The following is a 26,166-nucleotide window of genomic DNA, read 5'->3' as shown; positions in this document are numbered from 1 at the left end:
TGGCTTCCATTTCACCTTAGAATCAAATTCAAGTTCCTGTGCTTTGCCTTCAAATCCCTACACAGGAATTGTCCCACTTACATTTCTGGCTTCGTAAAACAAATACTCCCCCAGCCGCTCTCTTTGTTCCTCCAATGGCCTACTAATGACTTCCTCACTCATAACCTCATCACACGCACGGCTCCAAGACTTGTCTAGAGCTGCCCCAACTCTCTGGAATGCTCTTCCTCGTCCTATTTAGCTTGCTCCTATTTTCTGCTCATTTAAAAGAGCACTCAAAACTCATCTTTTCAAAATTGCCTACCCGTCTTCTTCTGTCCCTTATAACCATCACTACTTCCCACCATTCCATATCTCCTCCTATTGTGTGTTACTTCCTCTACCTCCTAGATTGTAAGCTCTTAGGGTGTCACTGTTTGTATCTGTCAATTGCAACCCCTATTTAATGTACAGGGCTGTGTAATATGTTGGCACTTTCCAAATACTCTTTAATAGTAATCTATTATGCTTTAAGGGCTCAATTTATAAAACGGGGAATCAGACATTCCCTCAAACATTTGCTCGTGTGAATTTTCCAGGTCCTTGTGTTTCAATGGCAGTAAATGTCTTCCACTGGAAATGTTTAAAGGAATGTTAGATACCCTGTTTTTAAAAATAGAGCCCTAAGTGTTTTATCAAAAAAGAAAAAACAAAGCTGATAATAAAAATAACCAACATTTTCACATATAAATTTAGTTACCTTATTACAAGCCATGAAAGAAAAAGGCCTGGTGCATCTTTTTCACCGATTGGTGCATCCTGAAAGACATCATTTATGAGTTATGTGGTTTCTGTATTCAATTCTAACATTTTACACATCTCTAAAATATCTAGTTATAGGGCAAAATATTTAGTAGTCTGTATTATAACAGATCAATCAATAGCTTGCCCCAAGCAAAACTATTTCTGTTCTATTGGGCCTGATTTATTAAAGCTCTCCAAGGCTGGAGAAGATACACTTTCATCAGTGAAGCTGGGTGATCCCGTAAATCTGGAATGGATTTCTTAAAAGTAATTTGCAATTTGTTAACAAATGTTTTAATCCCAGATCAAATCAATTCCAGGTTTGCTGGATCACCCAGCTTCACTGATGAAAACGTATTTTCTCCAGCCCTGGAGAGCTTTAATAAATCAGGCCCACTGTCCAAGCACATGGGCAGGCTTAATTCTAATGGACAGAAGTATGCTCATTACATTTTGTAGGGCTGTGTAAATCTCATCACTGCATGGATAAAGTTATAAATCCTTAAGAAAAAAAAAAAACACAACTCCCATAACGGTGTCATTCACTGCATGCCATAGATTTTAAAACTAAATATAGTTAACATTGAAATTTGAAGCCTTTACCTTCTTTTCCATGAGAAAGTCCTTCACAAGCGGCACAGTGTGTTTAGAGAAAACATAGAAACACGGGCACTACAAGAAGGAAAACAAAAATATATGAAAAAAGTAGACTTGTAAAGTGAAGCACAGCTTAGGAGTAAAATTTTACTGCTAATACCTAAAATAGTTTGGGAACAACATACTATGCACTAGATATGCAATTGGAAAATGACAGGTTTGAATAGCTCTGAATTTACAGGTAAGCAATTCCAACGAAAATGCATATAGTTTGCAATGGCCACAAAGCTTCTCCCTGAACACAGCACAGTAAATAACACCAGTACTGTGCCAAGTGCCTACCCTGTTTTCTTCTGCTTTTACGTGTGATACTATACAAAAGCTATTTGTTTTTGCTCTGGTGCTTTCCATTGATATATTTTTGATATGTTACACTATACAGTAAAAGCTTGCCAGGGGGATTTTAGCAGGAAACTGATTAGTTAACATGTACACATTGCTAAAAACAAACATTACTATAGGTAAAAGGATTTCCATGATTATCACCAGACAAGAATCTTACTCCAAGAAGTACATGATGACCCTGGATAATGTATAAGGGAAAGAGCAAGGTCAAAACATTGTCAGCAACCTTTTTACAATCTGTGATTTGTTGTTCCTTTACATCCATCTTTATGGAGAAGGATACACTCATTATCAGTGAAGCTGAGTGATCTGGCAAACCAGGAATGGATCTGGTCCAGGATTGAAAACATTTGCTAACAAATAGAAAATTACTTTTATGAAATCCATTCCATGATTCACCCATGAAAGTGTATCCTTTCCAAGTTTGAAGAGCTTTAATAAATCAACTCCTATATTGGAAGTTTCAGCAGCCTGTAATTAATTTTATTCCACTTTGACGAATTGTCCCCCTTGTAAATACCAGGAGATTTAAAGACTGCACCAACTCTGTACAGGCATGTGAAAGAGGAATGATGGTTATACACTGACAACATACTGGCAGACTGGTGGGGGTGTGTTTTATATTATTTAAATACAATTATCCTTTAGGAAACACCACTTTCCGCTCTTACTGTTAAGGTTTACTCTTTTTACTTCCCCATGTACAGGTGCAGTACTCATGACACTACATTGCACTACATTGCACACGAATGATCCTCACAACATGTAAAAACTCATTACACATAAACAGATATAACGTACACTTTTCTCATACTTTAGAAGTAGGTATTAGGTAAATATATATTGCCATCTTACAGCTTGTCTTGATGTTGTATCTGTGGGTGAAGGTTTTTCCAGTAAAGCGGTTATTCTTTGATTTTCATCGGTTTCCAGAATACCATATTTCCTGGTTTCTGAAAGAAACAAAAGATTCATTTACAGTTTAATTTATGTTTTGTTTATTGAGAAGCACTGTATATAGGCATAAAGCATCACAAACAAATTAGCAAAAAAATGTCCTTCTTTTATAAAACCATGTCACTAATAGGAGTTCAGATCCATTAATTTCTCCGGGGGTCTCCTGAATCGGGTTATGCGTCGTACTGGTATTCTACTTCGTCCTGGCACTGACGAAGGGCTGGGCGCTGCCATCTTCTTTCCCCTTCTTCTTCGTATGTCACCTGATCTCACACTGCGCAGGTGCAAGGGGGGGGGGGGGAGTGCCAATTCCACTGCGCATGCATGAGATCAGCATTTATTACCCCAATGAAGAAAAAGCTCCTGCGCATGCTTGGAACACATCCTGGAACTGCATTTGCCTCTGGTTAGACAGATCAGAGCTGTCAAAGACCAGGTGTTTGTAACACACTTTGCATGGGGATACAGCACCAGCTACTGGTTGTCAACACTAATGCACAAACAATAATTTAGCAAATAACCCAATATAACCAACTCAAAAGTACAAAATACTATAATCTACAAAAAAAAAGGGGTAAAAAGAGAAGCAAACTGCATAAACATGTACTAATTCACATCAATTTTATTGGCATTGTTATTGATTACAGTTTTGAATGTGATGGACACATTTTTTTGCCCTAGGTTTACACTGGAGTCAATGTAGTTGTCCAGTTTTTCAGGTAAAAGAAGGAACCCGGGTTTATATTTAAGTACATATTGTGATAAAGATTATATATTAATCAATGGTATGAACAATTGATCACTAGAAAACAATTTAGCTGTGTTTAGAATATGTGAAGAAAGTCACTTTGAAATCCACTTTTTTTAAGAGGGAATATCTGTAGTCTGTGTGTTTACTTTAAAGAGAACCTGTAGGGCAGCAATTTTCCAGGGTTCTTCCAGATGTTCTTTGAGCTGTGGCTGATTGACGGACACCTGATGCCTGAATAGTTCCCAGTGCCAATGCCACTTGTAATATTGTTGGCTCTCCTACCAATGATCTTTTTAGCTACCTGTAAGGGTGGCATTCTAGGCCAGTCATTCATCACTATAAGAACGGCAATCCTCCTACTAGCCATCAATGGAAGGTGAATTTTACCATGATCCTCAATGAAGGGTTCCTCAACAACTAGAAACTGTTTTTAGGGGTTACTTTGCTACAGGGAATGTAGAACCCTGTTAGCTGACAACATTACCTGCCAGCAAATACCTTTTAATATTTGAATAGCTATATGCCTGCCCACCCATATAGAAATCAACAGGCTGCTGTGGATTTCATTGGATTTGAGGGACAAGGGCATGCATAACGCCCGCTAGGAACAGGACACAGTAAGGGAGGCTTCATGCAAAGCAGAGCTGCTGTTGTATTTTCCCACAATGATTTTAAAACCATTTATTTCAGATAAATTTTTAATTAACCTGGCATGAATTTAGAAATGTTTAAAAAAATGTTTAAAAAAAAGTTCAGCAATAGAACTAGAAAATTCCCAAATTCCTATCTGAGTGGTCATAGCTTTTACAATATTAGTTGTTGGAGCTTCATGTTGTTACATTCACTCCCATAATCTGTGTGTATTATACTACTTTATCACCTTTTATATAATGACATACTACTGCAGTGTCCGGTAAAAGAAAAGACAACGAGCATTTAAAACACTTCAGATCGATATATGTAATAATTACCTTCTTCTTTACAGTTGTATGATAAAACTAAGTTTGCTTGATTGTTTCCTTCATGAAGTGTTTCATATTTTTCTAAAACATCTTGCAGATGAAAATCTTCATAAAATAAGGTATCCCTAAAAAAACAGGGAAATATGTTTTTGTTTATTGTGTTTTCAGCTGGGAAATATTCAGTAACGTAAAACTTTAACAGATGTTCACGCACACCATACAGCAGCACACAGATAATAAATGTCTCTGCCCCACCTTACACGGAATATATACAATATCACGTCTAACTAGTAAACTAATCCTCTGCAACCCTTCTTTCTGATCAAAAAAATGGTGAGAGAAAATGGGTTGAGAATCTGGTGTGTGTACAGCTCTCGTCGTATGCAAGAACATCCCAGCGTATCCACGGACAAGGAACGATCATAATCGAAGTGAAGGGGATAGAACGCAGCGGGGAGCTGATCTGTTGTTCTCCTCCTTCCCTCTCCATAGAACAGAACGGCACTGTATGTACAGAACTTGTTCATGCATTGTGCAGTTGTGTGTCGTTAGAAAGGATTGTGAAAGATCCTTTCCAACAGCAATTATTGCACATGTGTATGAAGCCTAAATTCCTGTTTTGTCTGCCTTGATGGGTTCTCAAATATACCTGGTTAAAATGTGGCTCCCATGTTTGTGCCACGCTACAGTGATGGGGTTTTAACCTCTTTTATTTTCTAATCTTTCAATGGTGTCCTGTGTGACATGATACCATAAAGTGTCCTGGATAAATAAAATCCATTTTTTTTTCTTTGTAGCCAGACTCAAATAAGATAAATTGCAACTAATTTTGTGTTTGGACAAATAACAAATATAAGAAAAGCTTTTAAATGGGAATGTAGATATGTTTAAATGGGAAAAAGGTTAGATTTCTAGAAATAATTAAGCTATTCAGGTACAGCACAGTTTTATAGTTACACATTAATTATTGTTATTAAATGTGATAGTTAAGCCATAATACTGCAATACAAATAGTAACACTTACCCTCCAATAACCACAATATGATCATCTATCCTAAATCTCTCAATGACCAGCTGAATGCACGAAACCGCACCTAGACGCTTCTAAAGAGAAAACATTTTAGATAAAATAGACACACACTGGAAATGGGGGTCAAATCTAAAAGCTTTAACACAAAGACAAGGACCTTACCCCCTATTTGTTTGCCTGAAATGTTCAGATTTTATTTGACTCTTTGCTCTTCTAATCATTTCTAGCGTAGAGGTCCTTTTCCTGGTATGCTGGCTTTGTGCATTGAGCCTCTTGTTTATTATAATACAACAAAAAAAACAATCAAACGGTTTGGATTTTGGTATTCCAAAAATTTTAAACTGGAATTGGAGAAGAAGAATAAAGAAGTGCTAACCCTTTATGTTCCTCTAAATTGTATATTTAGCCCCCACAGCAACATTCTTCCCTGCCTTTTGCTCCTCTGCTTCCTCTACAAACTACATGGTAAACTTATGCAGTAGTTATACAGGGAAGGGGAACCTTTTCCAATCTCAAGTCATGGCGCTAGCGCTCGAGTGACAATTGCAGAGCACCAGCGTTGTCAAAAATGAGGAATGATATGCTCACCGTACCTGAAAATACTGGGCGTACCTCCTCTAGTTTTCTCATTATGGAGGTTGATTTTAATTACCAATGCCGCAATACGTGTAGGTGTTTTATATTCATATAAAGGAAAGTTACCTATGTACAGTTGAATAGTTTACTCACAATTGCTTTAGCCTTCTGTTCTGCAAACACATACCTCATTACTGGAAGTGCCGTCATTAAGAACTTTTACAGAAGGGTAATTCTTTGCCCACTCCTTGAATTTAGTGTAGTAAAAGTCATTAGTCTGAAAAATAAATAAAGATTCTATGCTGATACAATAAAGAATGTTTTCTACGTGTGCTAATATGTTAAAAATACAACTACAACACAAATGCTAGTAGTGAATGTAAATTTATAACAATAAACTGGGTCTGAACAATTTTAGGCTTGTAAAGCTGATCTGCTTGGTCTTGCTTTATCTATGTAATGCACATTTAAAGGGTTTAAATGGTTTATTGAGGTTCTGCTGTATAAGGAATGTTACAGGGAAGTAGTAAGCTGTATATAATATATTCCTTTCACTTATGGCAAGCATCATGTTACCAATCATCTAGGGGATTAGGCTTGTAATTATTGACAGGGCATTAAGTTTCATGTAACCACTAAAGCCTGGGAACAAGCAGCAAATACCAGGGACTTTCAAGAATTACTGAATATTACTGAACAAGCCTGCATGTTTCAGGGGTTATGGGTGATCTTTAGAGCGAGAACACATTTCACTTCTGATCCTATTTCTGTTCTGGAAAAAAAAATCAGATCTAAAGCTATTACTAATGGAAATCAGAAGCCAACTGATAAGTAAAAGACAGATATTGTGTGTTGCAACTGATTGTATGAATGAATGATCGAATACATCCAACCGGAACTTCAATCAAGAAAAATGATCAGATGACAGAATCTTGTACACATGTGTGCAGTATTTTGTGACTTTCAACGAATCAATTGTCGACTAAAAAAATCAGATTTGTCAATTGAGGGCAAAATTGGCAGCAGATCTGTTCCATTGTACTAGGGATAGGATTACTCAGATTGTATGGAACTCTGATAACACACAAGACATGATGGGATTGCTCCAGCAATAGAGTTGATCCTGAAATTTATGTGTGATATTATATTTAGACCATGTTTCATAAAAACAGTTTGGATTAACAAAAGGCTTCTGGGAGTAAATGGCCATAGGTTGTTTTGACTTTTACCTGCTCTGTGACACCAGTCACCTAAACAGGATCCTAAAGGGAATCTCTCATTTCAATAGAAAATAAAAAAACATCTACACAGAACTTCCCACAAAAAATGTTTGTTTTAACTTTTAATTTTCAGAAATTTATTGGAGACACATCACAGATTTACACTACACAGAAGAGTTTACAGAATGTTGGGTTTATAATAAAAATGTGGCCACAGCCACAGAATAAAAAGCTTACTTACGACTACGAAAATATCTTTTGTCTCATCTCTTGCCTGCAAAGCCTCCACCCAATATGAAATTAGAGGAAACTTTCCAATTGGGAGTAATGGTTTGGGTACGCCTGTGAGCTTTGTATATTGTTCTTCATTTGCTTCCTGTAAATCTTTAAGAAGTCTTGTGCCATATCCAGCCGCAAGGATGATCACTTTCATTTTAAGCCTAAAAAACAAATAAAGATAGATTGCAAGTTTTTTCTTTTCTTAAGTTTTTTAGTGTAACTACATTCAACATTTTAAGGTAATTAGATAAATGTAGTCTTACTTAAAGTGCACCTGTCATAAGAAAATCAGATAGGCATTCCTTCTTTCCATCTGAAAATGTTAACAGCTTTAAAACTTCCAGGCCTGTGATAAGCATGCACTAATGAGTGTTAAAGAATCAGAACTAATAATATAGTTACATAGTAAGTCAGTTTGAAAAAAAGAGATACCTCCATTAAGTTCAACCACTAGGTAAATAAACATATCCCAGATATAAAACCTTATGGACATAGTTGGTCCAGAGGGAGGCAAAAAAAAAATCCTCGCTGATTCCATGAGACAATCAGATGTTCCCTGAATCAAGAGTCACTGTTATCTTTACTTTAAACCCTTAATCCCCAGTTATATTCTGTGCTTCTAGAAATCATCCAGCTTTTTCTCAAAGCAATCTATATTAGTGGCTGAAACTACTTCCTGAGGGAGCCGATTCCACATTTTCACAGACCTTACAGTGAAGAATCCTTTCAGTGAAGAGAATTCATGATTCCAATTGCAAATCAATACCAAGTGTAAATCAATAAAAGGGAACGATACCCTAATACAATGGTTGTCATACACATCTGGGTAGTACAGCATTTTAGATCAGCAGCTTTCTGGACTGAGAAGAGCTCAGTAGTAAATCAAGAAAGCTGAAAAAGTTCCAAATGCTCCAATAATTAAAGATTATCTCTACTCTACATTTTTTTCTGCTCCATTTTAAACCCACAGAATCCCCACACAATACATCATATACATAGATCTTTATTTATAAAACATGGAATCTGACATTCCCCCAAACATTCCCTGGTGGGATCCTCCCGGTCCATGTGTTTTATTGTCAGGAATTGAATTTGAGATTCTCTGTTTTATAAATAAAGCCCATAATGTCATAAAAGCAAATACCAACAGATATCAATTTTGATCTATCAATGCTATCAATATTGGACTCTCCATGCTGACTGGTGCATTTTGTTTGGCTGTCCTTGAGTAATGTTTCTCAACCAGGGTTCATCCAGAGTGTCACAGATCTCGGCAGGACTAGGGAATCTGTGCCCTCTTCAGTGTGACCCACCTTGCATTCTCCTGCTGCCAGCTCTGCTCAGGAATCCCAGTGCCTGCCTACTACCTGCTCCAGGTCATATGACTCCCTGGCAGCTGCCCCTTTGCCCCCCTGCTGAAACACAAGTGAACAGCACCTGAACTGCCTCCTCTCCAGCACTCCTTCCGGTGGTGGGTTAGGAGTCTGCGGCTCACATATCCCCTAGCCATTACATGACCTTCACTTAAGAGACTGGCAACAGGAAGTTGCCTGAACAAGGTGCTCCTTTTGGCTCTGCTCCTAGGTTCTCACTGTTCCAGTCTGTGTCTCCTGTTCCTGATTTGCTCATGTACCGACTCTGAATTGACCTCTGACTATTCCTGATCGTCGCCTGCCCTGACCATTCCCTGGCTCTCGCTCCAGCACCACGCTTTGTTTCTGCCTGTCAGCAGTCACCTGCCTTGGCGGGCACAGGGGCCACAACCTGGCAGCAGGCTGCAACACAACATCTTCACCTCTAGAGGCTCTGGAGAAGACTCTGCACCCCCTGCTCATCTCTACCCATTGGTGACATGGAGGGTCCACCACCCTGCCTCCTGGCACCATGACACAGAGGTTGCTAGGAGCTCTTTGAGCAATAAGTGGTTTGTGATCCTTTAGGTCTATAAGGGTGACATTCTGTGTCTTCCCACTGACCACTACACCAATGCACTGTAACCTGTGGATATAGTAATGATAGAAGAAGTTCCCTTAAGACCTGAAAATTATTTTCAATGTTTCCCCATGTTAAAAAGGTCAAGAAACACTCCACTAGCAGAAAGCCTGATCCATATAGTATAGTATTGTCTCATCAACAAAATCTTACAATAGCGTGTAATGGCCCTGACACCGACTGCAGGTTCCCAGGATATTTAAAACATGCTTGGCTGCAGCACAGAATCCTTGCACAGTTAAATTGTGTCTAATGCCAAGATTCTTTGGCTTTGGAATGAGTATGACAGCGATAGGAACCAGGTCAGATTTTTATTGCTTTATATTGCATCTGGAGATAATTATCAATGAAGAGGAAACCATTGGAAAGTCCAAAATATTACAGTGGATGTCAGAGCAGGATTAGAAGGAGACATTCCTAGGCCGTGCCAAATGTTATAATGCCAGCAAGGGATTTTTTCTTACTTCTGTTGGCTTACTTCCTGCCCAAGTGAAACAACCAGAAAAGAAAAAAGTTGGGGCTTACATATACTGTACTTTTATTTAATGCTGAACTTTTGTAGCCAATATTATTTCCCCTTTTTTGGGATATGTGATGGAATAAATTCCTGTCAGTGAGGGTTTTTTTTTAATGCCAATAGGTTTACATTTTCTTTTGAGAAAAACTGTAAAACTAATTATATACCTCTATATGTCACATTAACATGGACATGAAAATAAATACCACCACATATCACGTGCCCGTAAAAAAATTCTAAATCTGCCAGTAATAATAAATTCAGCTTTCAGCCAATTAGGAAAGACGAGTCTACTGTATTAACCCATAACAACCAATCAGAATTCACTTGGCCAAAGTTATTGCAACACAAGATTTATTCTAATTGGTTGCTGTTGGTTACTGCTCATGAACTGGTCAAAGGTGCTGAATATTATAGAGGAAATCCTATCCCACCTACCCTATCACCCAAGACTTCCCTGTTCCCCTTCTGTTACCCTTCTAGGCTCTTTCTGTTCTATTTTTATAACTTCTTTTTTTTTATCCTGCTATATAAAATGAAACCCACAGAACCATTTCATTTATGACCTTTTCTGCTAAGCCAGTATAAGACTTTACTATTATTCTTGCAGTATTCTCCCCGGTATTGTAACCACTGTATGGTACTGAAAAGTGCTGGGTTGTGCGTCTGGCTAGACGGTCTGAGGAGAATGCTGGTGTTGTATGAAGTCTGACCTGGGATGTATATTTTATTTATAAAGGAATTGACATGGCTCATCTGTATATTTGTATTTGTCTTGTACCAGCTGTGCTAATGGAATAATATTGTATATTTATTAAAGTTTAAATTAAAGCAGAACTAAACCCAAAATGAAAAAAATACGCTTAACTTTAATCCAGCAGATCTGTCAGGAGGTTTCTTTGTTTGGGTCCCGCATCACCCTGGTATCCGTCTTTGGCTCGGCACAGAGGAAGTGCCGGGTGCCCACATATTCTTCCAGGTTCTTCTTCCTGCGTCACCTGATCTTGGGCGCAAGATCGGGTGACGTAGATGGGGGGAAAAAAGATTGCACATGCGATCGGCAATTTTTTTTTCCATAAATGAAAGGGTTTCTTTTGCGCATGCCCGAGATCACGGCATACGCAGAAGGAGCAGCCAAGAGCCTCCCATGATGCGTGATGTTGGTATCCCGGGAGGCTTTGCGCTCCCATTCGCTGTGGCGATCAAGACAGAAAAGGGAGGCGCCACACACTTTTGATGCCCTAAAAAAAAAAAAAAATGAATAAATAACATTTTTACTTTAAATAAAAGAGTTGTCCACCGTTCTGTGCAAAGTAAAAATGTTGAGTTGCGGCCAGCTTTAAAACAAATTAGCTGAATATTTAGAAAGTATCATTTTACCATCTGCCAATGACTACATGTGTAATTTCCAAAACTTTGTGCTAATTAAAGCGTACCTAAACTCACAATTTTCATTTTACATAAAAGGGTAGACAACCATTTTATGTAAAGTATAAAAAAGAGAAAAAAAAAAAAAAAAAAAGAAGAAGGGTGCAGCACCGCCACTAAGTCTGGATCGCCTAGGCGGTTGAGAATGAATGGGAGCGCAAAGCTTCCCGGGATACCTACGTCACGCATCCTGGGAGGCATCTCACGCATGTGCAATGAGATCGGCAAGTTTTTTTCCATCCTACGTCTCCTGATCCCATGCCTGGGTCGGATGACATAGGATGAAGAACTCAGAAGAAGAGGAGATGGCGGCTCCGGGACGACGCGGGAGCCTATGCAGGACACCTCCGGATGGGTTGGACGGCCCTGCGGGATTGAAGGTAAGGGTATTTTTTTTTTTTTTGCAATTTTCAGTTTAGTTCCCCTTTAAATACCTGAGTCTGGGGATAAAGTACAACTATAATAATAATATAGATTATATTAGCAATATCAGTATACTGAATAATCAATAAGCATTGGTATTATCTAGGAATAATGATCTCAGAATATATAAAACATACCAGGAGATAATTACCTGTAATCCTATTACAAGCACCTTAGGTAATGAAGACAAATTCCAATACGATTTGTGACATTCAGCTTCCTCTATCAGCTCTCCATACAGAAAATATTAAACAGCGCCCACATACCAGCACTCTTCTGGCAGCTGTACACAGCAATGGTCGCTAGAACATAACACGTGTCTGCACTACAGCAGCCATGTTTATGAAGACACGGAAGTGACGTAATCCATATGCTCCTTGGTTGCCTAGCAACAGAGTAACGAGCAGAGCTGAAGCCCTCAGAATAGGAGCACAGGATTGAAGCTGGCGGGTTTTGCTGTCATTTGGAAAGGCTAAAGTGACATTATGATAGTTTAGGTAATTTCTGGAATAGGAGATTATTGTATACTTACCAGACATTATATGCCATTGTAAACAATATGTAGTAGGATGGCTTATTATTATTAGCTTGTATTTATAGATTTGCTTTACAAGTCCTTGGCTTGTTACAAGGATCTGGGACTGATTTATTAAAATGTATTTGAACCCCTCTGAGACATAACAGGAAATGAAGTAAAATCTCTACAAGTTCCCCTTAGAACCCTTTCCACGTGCCTTAAAGTGGACCTAGACTCAACATTTTTACTTTACATAGAAGGGTAGACAAAAAAGGGTGCAGCGCCGCCCCTTTAAGTTGTGGTCGCCGTGGCGATCAAGACTTTATGGGAGCCCAGAGCCTCCTGGGAAACCTACGTCACGCATCTGGCTGCTCCTTCTGCGCATGCCTGAGATCTCCAAGGGGAAAGAGATGCATGCGCAGTGAGATTGGCTCTCTTTCTCATCCCCTTCATGGTGGCTACGTCATCCAATCTCAACCAGAGTGAGATCGGGTGATGAAGGAAGAAGACTGGGAGAGAAGACCACAGCACCCAGCGCCGATAAAGAGGAATTCCAGGACAACGCAGGACCGGATTGGAAGAAGGACCAGCGCCATTGAGGGACCTGCAAGATTAAAGGGAAGTGTGATTTTTTATTTTTAGTTTAGTTCCGCTTTAAAAAGAAGCTAAAAACAGTTGATAGCTGCCACCATTCTACCATAGGCACCGCCATCTTCTTTCTTTTTTCTGCATTTTAATCTTTGTCCACCTTGATTGGCTGGGCCACGATGACATAACTCTCCCACCCACAAGGGGAGCCGGGATTGCTGGGTATCCCCGACAATATTTGCTGAGCTGCACATGCGCAAATTAGCGAAATATGACTGCTGGGTGGTGAACAGGCAGGTGAGAATAGTTATTGTAGAGGGGACATATGCCAGATTCACAAACTTCAGTTCACTGAAGATGTGTTGTTATAAAGTAACATAATTTAATAGGCTGTCTGAAACATATGCATTAAAAATGTAATGCAATACAACAGGGGTGTCAAACTCCGGCCCTGGGGGCCAAATCGGCCCCCAACATCCTTTTTTTTTTATAAACTGTAGCTGGCCCGCAGCTGCATTGTAATAACGTCGCTTCTACAATTCCCGGCATCACTCGCATCTATAGACCAGCGGGCTCTCTGCCTATGTGTGGCCCCGCATCGGACTGTTTTATAGAGTAAGTAATGCCGGGAATTTTAGTAACGCCACTATTTCAATGAAGTGGGAGTTTCAGCGGCGGGCCACTCATTGGCCGCACCTGGGATTTCCAGCACTCCCCCTCAGCTGTACTTTTCCTTGCTATTTCAATGCATGGACTTGAATGGTTAGATTTTCATAGAAGAATATTAATATTATTATTGTTAGCCTCTGCAAAAAGGTTACCATTTTTTTCAATAAATTTCAAGGTTGGCCCGTGACTTTGTCTAAGTTTTTATTTTTGGCCCTCTGTGTATTTGAGTTTGACACCCCTGCAATACAATATAACTTATAGTAGTACATTACCATGCTCATCTGTGGCAAAGGTACATTATTAATATATATAATACAGTATTTATATAGCACCAACATATTACGCAGTGCTGTACAAAGTCCATAGTCATATCACTAGCTGGCTTTCAAAGGAGCTCACAATCTAATATCACTACCATAGTCATATGTCTTGTGGTATTCATAAGAAATGGCAATGCATCAACGCATACAACAACACATTACTGCTCAATACAAGAATACCCCAGGGGTTCAAATATTTCTCCCTACTTTTTGTTCTGGTGGCAGTAATGAAATTATTTATTTCCTGCAGTGAAAACAATGGTAACAAACAATGGTAGAATCTTCCAATTCTAAATCTATCTATAAAGGTGACATTCTTCCTACTGGCCACCATGTAATGTACTTGTAAAAGTACTATATTTACATAAAGGTTTCCCCATGTTAAAAATTTCAAGAAAGAATAGTCTACATTATAATAGCAGATTTGGTTACATATTTGGAATCATTGTGAAAACTCCACTGGTCTTTTAGCAATATTTTCATAAAATGTTAAATTTTTTAGTCCTTGTTCACCCTCCACTATGGCCACACGCCATCTTTGTATTTATAAAACAAGGAATCAAACATTCCCTCGTCGGAATCTTCCAGGTCCATGTGTTTCAATAGAAGTAATTGATTACCACAAGGGAATGTTTGAGAATGTCAGATTCCTTGTTTTATAAATAGAGCTCTGAGTTTATAGCTGCTTATTTCTGCTAATAAGTGGTAACCCTATTATCTCTAACAAGGTGTCCATGTGGTACAATTATTATACTGATTTCTTTATTGGCGACAGCCTAGGATAGTCCCGTTTCTGCAATTTTAATTACACCTTCCTCCACCTTTTAAACCCCCTGCTAGTCATTAAGGATGGCCATTCTATTAAAGTACCGATATGGTTAGTGACTGTTGATCCAGGGAACATCCGCTTGCCTCAGCCTTTTTGCTTTCCTCTGGACCTACTATGTCTTATAGGGTTTTATATCTGGGATATGTTTATTTCCCTAGGGTTTGAACTTGATGTCTATTTTCAACCTGACTTACTACGGTATGTAACTATGAAGCCAGGAGTGGTAGGACTATATGGGATGTAAAGATTTGCATAGAAAGTCATCTGCCTATATATTTGATTTGTTTTGACATTCAGCTGTGATTAAAAAGGACTTCAGTTTATGCTTAATTTATTTACCATGTGAGGACCTTCACTATCCTGTTTGAAAAACAAAACATATAATATTATTTTGCTTTTTAATCCAGTTTTGTGAATTATATGAATAATATTTCTATACTTTTCTTTTTTAGATTTATGGAAATATCTGAAAGCAAAGGGGAATATTACCATTAATATTTGAAAGGTGATACAATGTATAGTTGCCTTTAGTTTACATCGATGGATACCACTATGCTAGCCATCATTTTTACTTTTCCTTAATATACAGCCACACTAGCACTTGAAAATGTTAAGAACTGTCAAGAAAAACATTAAAAATCCAATTCAAGATGAAGACTTTTTGGCTGAAATGGCAGTTCAGAGAAATGCAAATGCATTCTTTGACAAATTTGATCGAAGTGAATTGCAGGAACTTTTGGCCCACACAACCTCCAGCTGGCTTGGGTCTGTGGATGACGTTCAGCTACCTCTCCAACTTCCAAGTGGTGTAATAACTCAGCTAAAAACTATCACAGATCCAGAAGTTCTTCTCTTAGTTCCAGTTGACAATGATATCCCAATGGATTATCGCGAGGTTCACCAGATATTGAGGGAGCTTGTTTATGGAATTTACTGCTTTCACCAAGTGCCATCCATCTCTCTTGATGCCAACTATGACAGCAGTACATCATGCCAGTTACCTCCTGCTTATTATGACACCAGGGTTGGGCAAGTAATGATCAGCGTGGATTACATGATAAAGGCTTTATGGCATGGTGCCTACATGTCAAAAGAAAAAAGGACAAGATTCTCTGAGTTTTGGAGGTCTTTCATGGACATTGACGCTAATGGACATCCTCAGACTAAGAAAAACATTTTTTCAGAGTTCTCTTCAGCTGGTAAGCCTTTCTTTGGGCTATAAGACATTATGCTGCTTTCACACTATTGAGTAATATACTATATAATAGTACAGCAATCTTTCTTTTATCAAAGTTATCTTGAGAAGAATTAGTAGTGGTAGGTTTTGTGAAAAATTTGAAAATACTACCTTCACGCATTGGGCCTGATTTAACAAAGCTCTCCAAGGCTGGAGAGGATACACTTTCATCAGTGAAGCAGAGTGATCCAGTAAACCTGTAATGGATCTGGTCCAAGATTGAAAACATTTACTAACAAATAGCAAATTACTTTTAAGAAATCTATTCCAGGTTTGCTGAATCACCCAGCTTCACTGATGAAAGTGTATCCTCTCCATAGAGAGCTTTATTAAATCAGGCCCAGAATTGCACCGCATCGCACAGTACTTTGTTACCATGCATTGTGGTGTGCTAACAAGGTGCATAGGGTATCACAACAATGTCCTCCAGTCTGGGGCTTTCACGTTGTACCTGGAATGTATTTAGCTGATTTAAAGTTCAAAATTCCTTTTATAATAAGTTGCCCTGACATGTGTTAAAATAAAGACACTTTTTATGCAATGCTGACCTCCTATCCAGCAATGTCTCCCACAGACTGTACGGTGTCGGAGTGAGAATTTGGCCTTTTTCAGGTTGAATAACCGAGGTCCTGTGAGCTCTGGTAGTGAGGGGAATCACCTTGGGCTGTGTCATGACACTCACCTGTTTTTACAATATTTCTGCACAGAGCAGCATTTGCACATCATTCTGTGGTTTCCTTTTGCTCAGGAGTAGAGACAACCTACCACTGATATCTGAGGAAAATAGGAGGGAACCCTAACATGTGACTGAACAGTACACTGCTTAGTTTCAGCTTCAGGTGGCTTTACAATTGCACAGATCACATCTACAAAGAAAACAAAGGTCACAGAGCCTTGAGCATGTTTTCACCCTTTAATTGTGTCCATGTCTATGGCAATCTCACAATTTCTTTTGGGCTTTTCATCATTTCATCATTATATGAAACTTGATGGAAAACCTGATCAAGCCTGCTAACAGCTGGTTGAACGACATTTAGCACCGCCATTAGGATCTGTGCTTAACATTGCTAAACTTGGAGTGGATCAGAAACTTAAATTGCACAGTACAGGTTCTGTTTAAAGGGTTTCAGCTAATCCTGGCTGAAAGTTGCTAAAAAAGTTTCCTCCACTCACTACTTCTATACTGGCCTGTATATAATAGGCTTATGATTGTTTTTCTGCTCAGTAATATAGAGGAGGTCACATTCAGTAAAAGGGTATTAGGGAAATTTTGTTTTAGAAAAAAGTATGCAAAATCAGAAAACTAAGGCGACTCACATGAACACATCCCAGGTAACAATGCATGGTAACACAAGTAACATATGTTGCTGGGTAATTATTTTAAATGACAGCAACCCACCTGAGTTGTGTTGTGTAGAGTTGTGCCCTGCAACACGCAGTATTGTGTTATTAGAAAAAGTCACTTAACACACAAAATAAATTAGGTCTATTTATAAAACAGTGAATCCGACATTTATTAAAACATTTCCTGGGGGAGAATCTTCCAGGTTTATGTGTTTCAAGGGTTGTAATTGATTTTCCGTCAGGGAAAGTTTCAGTGAATGTCAGATCCAATGCTTTATATATGGACTGAATAAGCCATTAAAGCTTTGAGTTTTCTGAGCTCTCTTCTGTGTAATTTATCAGTCTATTTAGCAAATAAATGAATATAAAAAATTAGTTAGCTTCCTTAATGTGTATTTGAAGAAAGTAACCTAGTAATCATGCAGAATAATTTACTTTATAATATAATGCAGGATAATTTACTTATGCAATTTGATTTTACTTGTATAGGTCTGATCGATGTTTCCACTGATCCAGGCTTTGATGATATATACTCGCAGAATTTTAACTTGGATCCAACATATGAACCAAATAAACAAGAAGAAAAAAATTTCTTCATGCAATATGCAAACAATATGACCATAAAGATGACCTGCTTTACTGTTCAGGTGCAGCAGTACAAGAACCTGTTTGTATATGATGCCTCTTACATGTTGTCTAATGTAATAAGGCTGCCAGAAGAGTACATGGATCCTGTAACATACCAACGTCTCCAACAGAGACTAACCATTCATCAGAAGCTTGTGAAAGAAAATCTAGAGAAGAAAACAGAAATATGCAAAAACATTGCCTACTTGAAACTTATTAGTTTTCTTGTGCCATTTTTACTGGGAATGAAAAAGAAGATGAAAGTTCCAGATTTAAGTCGCCTTCTGCAACCATATTCTGGTAAGTTATTGTTAGCAATGAAAAGTCTATTAATATTAAAATAAAATTTCATTACACGGAAATAATACTTCTTATTCCTAACTTTTAGTTTTACATTTATTACGTGTTCAAAATGTACACATTCACATTCCCAGCACCTAATCCTTGGGTTTGTGTCAGTGGCATCAGTTTGACATCACTTTGCCACACTCCTGAGATCATTCAGAATTCCCTAGCAGTTGGATTTCACTTGCAGTTGACCTCCTTGGGCCCCGTATCTAACCTGCTGCAAGGTGGGGTTTGCATTCCCAAAGTCTTAAAGTGGAACTAAACTAAAAATAAAAAAGTTACACTTACCTTTAATCCTGCGGATCCCTAAATGTCGCTGGTCCTTCCCACAATTCCCACAGTCACGGGTCGCCCTGAAATTCCTCTTCATCCCGGCGCAGAGGAAGAAGCGGGCACCGCCATCTTCTGTCATCTCTTCCGTCTTCTTCTTATCTTCTTTCTTAGTCACCCAATCTTGCACTGCACAGGTGTGAGGGGAAAAAAGAGCTTATCTCACTGTGCTTGCGTGAGATCGGCAACCCTTTCCCCTTGGTGGAAAAATGCCCCTTCTGCGCATGACCGAGATCAGAGCATGTGCAGAAGGAGCAGCCAGAGTCTCCCGGGATGTGTGACGTAGGTAACCTGGGAGGCTCTGAGCTCCATTAAGTCTTGATCGCCACAATGAAATGCTAAACCAATTTGGGACTGGTCACATACACACTTGTCAATAATTCTTGATCTTTGAAGCATCATAAACTGATGTTAAACTGAATTTACATTAGAAATCACAGTTAGATTTGTGTTTCATGTAACTGTATTTTACCTACTTACTTCACAATTCATTTCCATCATTTGTTAGTATTCCAATAATGTTTGTAAAAACATTACATGGTACAAACTGATGCTTTAATGAACTATAATTTCTGGTGTTCTATTTTTTAAAATACATTTTATTGGAAAGCTTTAAAGAATATCATACAATATCAAAAAGGTAACAAATATTAGAGCAATAATGATGAAAGATACCTAGATGGAGAGAATGTGACAAAATAATCATAACATAAAAAAGCAGGGGGTGTTTGTCCACCAGATAAAAGAAAATGACAACAGGTCAATAATACAATTAGCCTATTTTACATGTTTAAGGGGGGCAGGGGACGTGTGGAGACAAATTAGGGTACAAAAGGGTGTTCAGTTTTACAGTAGATTTAAAATGATTCCTATTGTAAGAAGGATTTTTGTCTTTTTGTTTATATTATTATTATATACATCTAGGTAATTAATATAAAATGTAAGAATGCCTTTGACCTCTAGTACAATGTGTCCAAGTGTTTTCAATTCACTGCAAATGTTAACACAAAATCTATATCTTTTTGATTAAATGGGTATCCCAGCCATTCTTTTTTGCTTTGCAGAAAAAATAAACTTACACATTGGGCCTGATTTATTAAAGCTCTCCAAGGCTGGAGAAGATACACTTTCATCAGTGAAGCTGGGTGATCCAGCAAACCTGGAATGGATCTGGTTCACGATTGTAAACATTTACTAACAAATCGCAAATGACTTTTAAGAAATCAGTTGCAGTTTTGCTGAATCGCCCAACTACACTGATGAAAGTCCATCCTTGGAGAGCTTTATTTATTTATTTAAATCAGGCCCATAGTAGGGAGGATAGAACAGTAAGGAGTCACCTGGACATATACTAATTCACCGACTGTTGTGGACTATATATTCAAAAAGACATTTTTATCATGGATTTCTTTACAGAAATATCTAATTATTTGATGCATATCCAAATGCACTACTGCATTTTATGTTTTCAAAACTTTTTTTTTTAGTTCAAACGTTGGTAAGGTATTGATGTTTTGCAGATGATAAAGTAAAGACTGAGCGTGAATTGCCTCCACTTATGCTGGGAGAACATTTTAAATGCCAGCATTTTCAGTATACATCAAACGAGTATTTTCACCTTCATGGAGGAATTGAATTTGACCTAGGAACACCATCTGTTCAAAGTGTGTCAGAAGAAATAAAGGTTTGGAAATTCTTATTCAGATACATTGTTAATTTAAACATTCAAATGTATGATCCTGTCATGTGTTCTAAAATATGCTAGGGGCAAAACAAAAAAGAAAAATGAAGTTAATACTTACAATTCCTCTCTAGTGAAAGCTTCACTGATGAAAGTGTATCCTCTCCAGCCTTGGAGAACTTTATTAAATCAGGACCGATAAGTCACATTTACCTGGACATGTTCAGTAATGTTGAACATCATTTTGCTATTCGCCAAGTAGCTTTATTAGCTCTATTGAGCGGACATAGCGAAAAAAGACTTTGTATTAGTATTAAATCAATATATTAACATTACAAATCTTTGTTAATTTTCTTACTAGCTATACTATGACCTGACCAGGACCTGCACAGGCAGGGAGAATGCTTGTCTGCATTATGAATAAATAAAATAATAAAGTAATCACCCCTCAATTCGCTCAAGTTTCAGCTGTTTTTTTCTTTTTGGAGCATGGAGAAGATATAGCATTTACTAATGGCTACTGTGCTTTTTCCATTATGAGCCTCAAAATGGCAGAATTCGGACAAAACAACAGCCGCATTGCTGGTCAAAATATATATATATATATATATATATATATATATATATATATATATATATATACAGGGTAACCCAAAAGTCAATATACATTTTTAATGATTTCTTAAAAATTACACAAGAAACTGAGTTTATTCGTATTTTTAGCTTAAACAAAGGAGTGGTTGCAGTTTTACTTGCTAAGCTTGCCATCACGTTCAAACGCCTTGAAGACCAGATGTATACCTCCACATGAACGCGTCCATTTTGGTCAAATTTCAGCCACCTACAGACCCAAGCCTCACCGACGCTTTGCACATCTCTTCCCCGACCTCGCTGCAGGCCGTGTTGACTCTTTCCACAAATTGTGGAAGGTTTCGGGACTTAATGGCATACACCTTGCTTTTGATATTGCTCCACAAACAAAAGTCACAAGGTGTAAGGTCAGGGGAGCGCTGAGCCCATTTGAGGGGACCCCTTTGACCGATCCATCTAGATGTCCAGGAAATCTATGACTAACCTGGGCTCCATCTTGTTGAAAAAAGGTTTAAGCAAGGTCACTCCTCGCCTAAAGTTGTGGCACAGCAAACTTCTGCAGCATCTCCAAGTAATTTTCCCTGGCAAACGCCTGCTCCAGAAGTTCTGTGTATTAATCGGAGGTGGTAGTAGCAGGCCTCCCACTGCGTGGTTTGTCAAGAACAGATCCCGTTTCGAGAAACTTGCCATGGATAGCATATAATGTGTTATGCTTTGGAGCAGTGTGATTTCCATTTAGCTTCTCAAACTCGCGCTGAACTGCAGTCGGGGACTGAAAAACTTCAAGCGGCAGTTTTTCAATGCTGCTCCAATGTCAATTGGTGAAGGGAATGATACACTTACAAAAACTGCAAGGCCTACGTTGTCATATGCTGATGGCCTCAAGTCTCTCCGAATGATACCTGAAAAGAAATGGTAGTAACTTTTGGGACACCCTGTATATATTGTCAGAAAATATAAGTATACTCTATAAAAGTACTGTCAAATCATACACATATTGACACTGGTAAATTTGCACATCTAGGCATCAATCACCTCTGGTCATGAACGGGTTAATAACCTAGTTTATTTTGTTTAGGAGGCTTATAAAGACATACTGAACACAGCAACAAACCACATTAATAACCTGCTTGACCTTGATACAACTTACAGGGAACACTATCCACTTCCTGTCAAGAATATTAATGGAAAGAGGTAAGTTCTGTGAACTGTTCACATTATATATGATTACTTAAATTGCAGCTCTTCGTCCTTTTATCCATAGCCTACTTCCTGACATATGCTAATTTAAACTGGTAATATTAGTTGTCCTTAGAATAGAAAATGAGACACAAAGCAACCACTTCTTTTCTAACTCAAAACTCAACAATTTGTTTTAAAAATATGTGGACAAGGGAGGGGTATAAAAAAAAGAAGGCTGTGTTTTTCTTTCATTACCAATTTTTTTTTTGTGTTTTTCGTCTTTTTTTATAGTTACTATATACTTGCAATCCAACTTGAAGACTTTTATCAAACAATGCAGAAAAAACAGTGGTGGGGAGCAGTTAATGGAATAATAGGCGCATTAAAGCCCAAAAAGCTTCCACTGACGGACATTCATCTTCATGAGCAGTTTAAAAAAAAATTTGGCTATAAAAAGGCAATAAAGTGCAAGGTATGTTGTTTGGCGTTTTGTATTTGCAAAGCATATATAGCTAAACTTTTTTTCCCCCCACTTCACCTTCTTTTTTCAATACGCACCAAAAAATGTTAGGAAATCTTCCTAGATTGAGGGGAATTATTACCCAGCCAGATGACTTTGAAAAAGCTGCCAATAATAAATGATAAACCCCTTTGTTCTGTTTTAGTGACTTAGATTTTAGATTTTCTGTCACATTGAGCCTGGTTTAATAAAGCTCTCCAAGGCTGGAGGGAATACACTTTCATTGGTGAAGCTGTGTGATCCAGCAAACCTGTAATGGGTTTCGTCAAAGTCATTTGTTAACAAATGTTTTGAATCCTGGACCAGATCTAGTCCAGGTTTTCTGGATCTCCCAGCTTCACTGATTAAAGTGTATCCTCTGCAGCCTTGGAGGGCTTTATTAAATCAGGACCATTGACAATGATCTAAATGGATAAATACAGATGTGTATCTTCTCAACAGGAACTCAGATCTCCCTCAACCCAAACTAAACTAAGAATTCTTTCCATGACTGGCACTTAGGTTAATCTATCGCTGTTTTTGTCTGTCTATTTTTTCTGTATGTATATCATGTTGTTTTTTTTTTATTTCACTACTACACAAAATATGGGCTCTGAAGCACCAAAAATTACCAAAAAAGATAGATGCTTTTATTTGAATATATTTAACTTAAAATTCAAAAGACATTTTTTTTTTCATAGACTTTTTTTAGTGTTTTTTATTAACCATATATACTCAAATTTAACACTATCCAAATATAGACCAGGGTACCTACTTTACCTGAAAAAATAGGAAGCCTGTGTTACTTGACTACAAACCTAGGGCACAAAATGCGACTGTTCCTGCTAACATTGAAAACTGATCAAAAGAAATTACAATAAAATTATGGTAAAAAAAACTGTTTATTCTAGAGTATATACAGTATTTTTTTTGGTCGTGTACCAGTAATTGATTGTGAACCAGTAGTACTAGTACTAGTAATGCTTATAACCTGTGGAAAATAAAATCCTGCTTTTTGCTGTTTAACAGTATAGGTGACTGAAGAAAATTGATTTTGTTATTTGTTTATTTTCTGCACATAATGAAATTTTAGTTTGTACATAAACAGAGAACAAAAGCAAGAGAATACTTTTGTGATAAATCTGATTTATTATGATCTCTTTTAGAACATACCATTCGGATTAAAAGCTGCAGCAGAGAGAGGACTAGCTGCCATCTTCTACTCTTTTTGCCGTAAAACTCCTATTTCTGGACTGACTATTCTAGATGATGCGGGATATTCTATTTTACACCATGCTGCTTTACATAATAGAGTCTCGATTGTTTCTCAGTTAGCAAAAGCTGGTGTGGATTTAAACCAACAACAAAGTAATCATTTTAGTACAGAAGGTGAATATTCTAGCGTTAGATATACCTTTTCCTTAATACAGAGTAACTTCAAAAAATCACATTGAAAGCTGACTGGTTGCGCATTTAAGCTCACAAGAATTTGTACAAATGGACCAGAGCAATTTTTACACTTCTACAATGGAGGGTTATTTGTTGATAGCTTTGTCATCACTTAAGATTTAACAAGGCAATGCATACATTGTTTTATTGGATATAGGCCTTCTTTTGGCAGTATTGTAAAAAACATATTTTTTTTTTATTTCATTCCCTATTTTTATTTTTAGATTACCATGAAGAAACATAATACATAAATTCAAAACGGGGTAATAACACATCTTCAAGGGTTACAAAAGTAATTTACAATAATAACAGTTTACGACATAGGACACCAGTCCGATTGCTGTACATAGTTAACATTGGAAGGCACATTAATAAACATTGTTTTCGAACACCATACCTGGTGTGTATTGCCAGGAAAAGCACAGATTACAGAAATTACAGTGTTCACATTGGGTTTTGTCTATCAGGAAACATATATCGCCCAAATTCTGGGGATTCCAGGAACTCGTTTCAATAATACCATGTGTTTTCAAATTTTCCATCTCTATCATGGAGACTTGCAGTTAGGTCTTCCATATGCATTAAATAATTAATAATTTAAAACCACTGTTGCATAGTGGGGCAAACATTTGACCTCCAAAGTAGCGGTATTCAGAGTCTCGCTGCATTCAGTAGGTGTCTGACCACGGACGTCTTGTGAAATCTAAGTGAGAAGGAGGCAACAGCGATCAGAAACAGAACATATTATATGTTATGAAATCTTCACTCAAAATTATGTAAAAAATAGTTTTTTTAATGTTTTGATCAGTGTTAGTTTTTTATTTGAAAAAGTAGTTTTGCTGACTAAAATATATTAATATATACAATAACATTTTTCTTATGCAGCACTAAAACTAGCAAAGAAAGAATTAAAAAAAAATTAGGCTAAAAGTAAAGTAATTACAAGGAAACACTTTATTGATTAATTGTATTTATTTGCAGTCCACACGGGTTTTGGAGGCTGCTTATATATGTTATAACAGGGAACATACTGACAGGAAGGAGACCAGAGTGAGCGGAGTAGTTGACTTTTATTTGAGATACTGCTCCTTCATTTCCCAATTAGCAAGCTATGAAAAAGGGAGGTGAAACCTTAACCAAAAAAGTGTGTCACCTTTCTGGCTGTGCTGTCTGGCAAATGTGTAAAAATTATTAAGTGGCTGAATATTTGTCTGTAATACTGGAAAACATACAAACACCATAGACTGTGGTTCAGTATTTATTTCTAACTTACTATTTTGTGTTATCTACTTAGGGAAGCATGGCATACAGAATCTGGAAACCTTCATTGAAAGAACAGGTAAGTCATTAGTAGTGTTGTTGTTCGAATTTGGGTCGTCCTAATGTTCAACCCCAATTTTGTTTGATTCCAAGCCCCGAATTTGACCCTCCCACAATGCCTAAGGCCATCCAATAACAGCAGGGATGCTCCCCTCCATGTTTGTTGTGGCAGGCAGCCGATTGGCTGTCTGTCACTGTATGCCACACAGGCAGCCATTGGCCTATATAAGGCCGGGGTGTGCCTGCATTTACCACTCCTGACAGAGATTTGCTAGCATCACAACCTTTCTGTGCTGCTTGGCTTGCTTTGTCAAAGAAAAAAAAAAAGTGCTTTACTTTGTTAGACTGTGTCACACTCACACTATTAGTCGGATAGATTGTTGGATTGTACTGTATTTGTGCAGTTCTGAAATCTACTGTACTCAGATAGGTAGAGTGTTTCACTGTTAGCTAGATAGATAGATGCATAGATTGATATACATTGATAGATAGTCAGTCAGTGTGTTACATACACGGAGCCAGAGGCAGGGTCCCCTCGCTGACTGCGTGCACATTATCACAGTTGTACTGAGTGACAGACACAGACGCAGTGTATACTGCAGTATATACCGTATTTTTCGGACCATAAGACGCACTTTTTTTCCTCCTAAAGTGGGGGGAAAATCAGGGTGCGTCTTATGGTCCGAATGCAGAGGTACAGGGGCATATTTTTTTA

At 37.8% G+C, this 26,166-nt stretch overlaps 2 protein-coding genes across 4 annotated transcripts in view; one reads left to right on the top strand and one right to left on the bottom strand.

Moving 5' to 3' along the window:
• Positions 1 to 12,228, bottom strand: part of LOC140335843 (glucose-1-phosphate thymidylyltransferase-like) — a 13,271-nt gene extending 1,043 nt beyond the window's left edge. The window contains exons 1-8 of one of the 3 annotated variants that reach the window (XM_072418822.1): positions 12,072 to 12,228; positions 7,523 to 7,721; positions 6,249 to 6,338; positions 5,480 to 5,559; positions 4,465 to 4,580; positions 2,641 to 2,738; positions 1,387 to 1,455; positions 740 to 798 (exon numbers count right to left, since the gene is read on the bottom strand). In XM_072418822.1, coding sequence (XP_072274923.1) covers positions 740 to 798; positions 1,387 to 1,455; positions 2,641 to 2,738; positions 4,465 to 4,580; positions 5,480 to 5,559; positions 6,249 to 6,338; positions 7,523 to 7,714 — 704 coding nt within the window. In that variant the 5' untranslated portion in view covers positions 7,715 to 7,721; positions 12,072 to 12,228. Of the gene's footprint in view, positions 1 to 739; positions 799 to 1,386; positions 1,456 to 2,640; positions 2,739 to 4,464; positions 4,581 to 5,479; positions 5,560 to 6,248; positions 6,339 to 7,522; positions 11,311 to 12,057 lie in introns of all 3 variants that reach the window. The other 2 variants (XM_072418824.1, XM_072418825.1) reach the window with 2 other exon arrangements.
• Positions 12,148 to 26,166, top strand: part of ANKAR (ankyrin and armadillo repeat containing) — a gene marked incomplete in the record, with an annotated part of 42,975 nt that continues 28,956 nt past the window's right edge. The window contains 8 exon segments of the mRNA XM_072418815.1: positions 12,148 to 12,417; positions 15,296 to 16,042; positions 17,914 to 18,351; positions 20,250 to 20,413; positions 22,080 to 22,195; positions 22,475 to 22,655; positions 23,849 to 24,071; positions 25,426 to 25,470. Coding sequence (XP_072274916.1) covers positions 15,451 to 16,042; positions 17,914 to 18,351; positions 20,250 to 20,413; positions 22,080 to 22,195; positions 22,475 to 22,655; positions 23,849 to 24,071; positions 25,426 to 25,470 — 1,759 coding nt within the window.

The sequence above is a fragment of the Pyxicephalus adspersus genome, chromosome 7 (assembly GCF_032062135.1).
Source record: "Pyxicephalus adspersus chromosome 7, UCB_Pads_2.0, whole genome shotgun sequence".
Lineage (NCBI taxonomy): Eukaryota > Metazoa > Chordata > Amphibia > Anura > Pyxicephalidae > Pyxicephalus > Pyxicephalus adspersus.
Note: the sequence above shows the minus strand (reverse complement) of the source record. Positions and strands in the feature narration are given on the sequence as shown.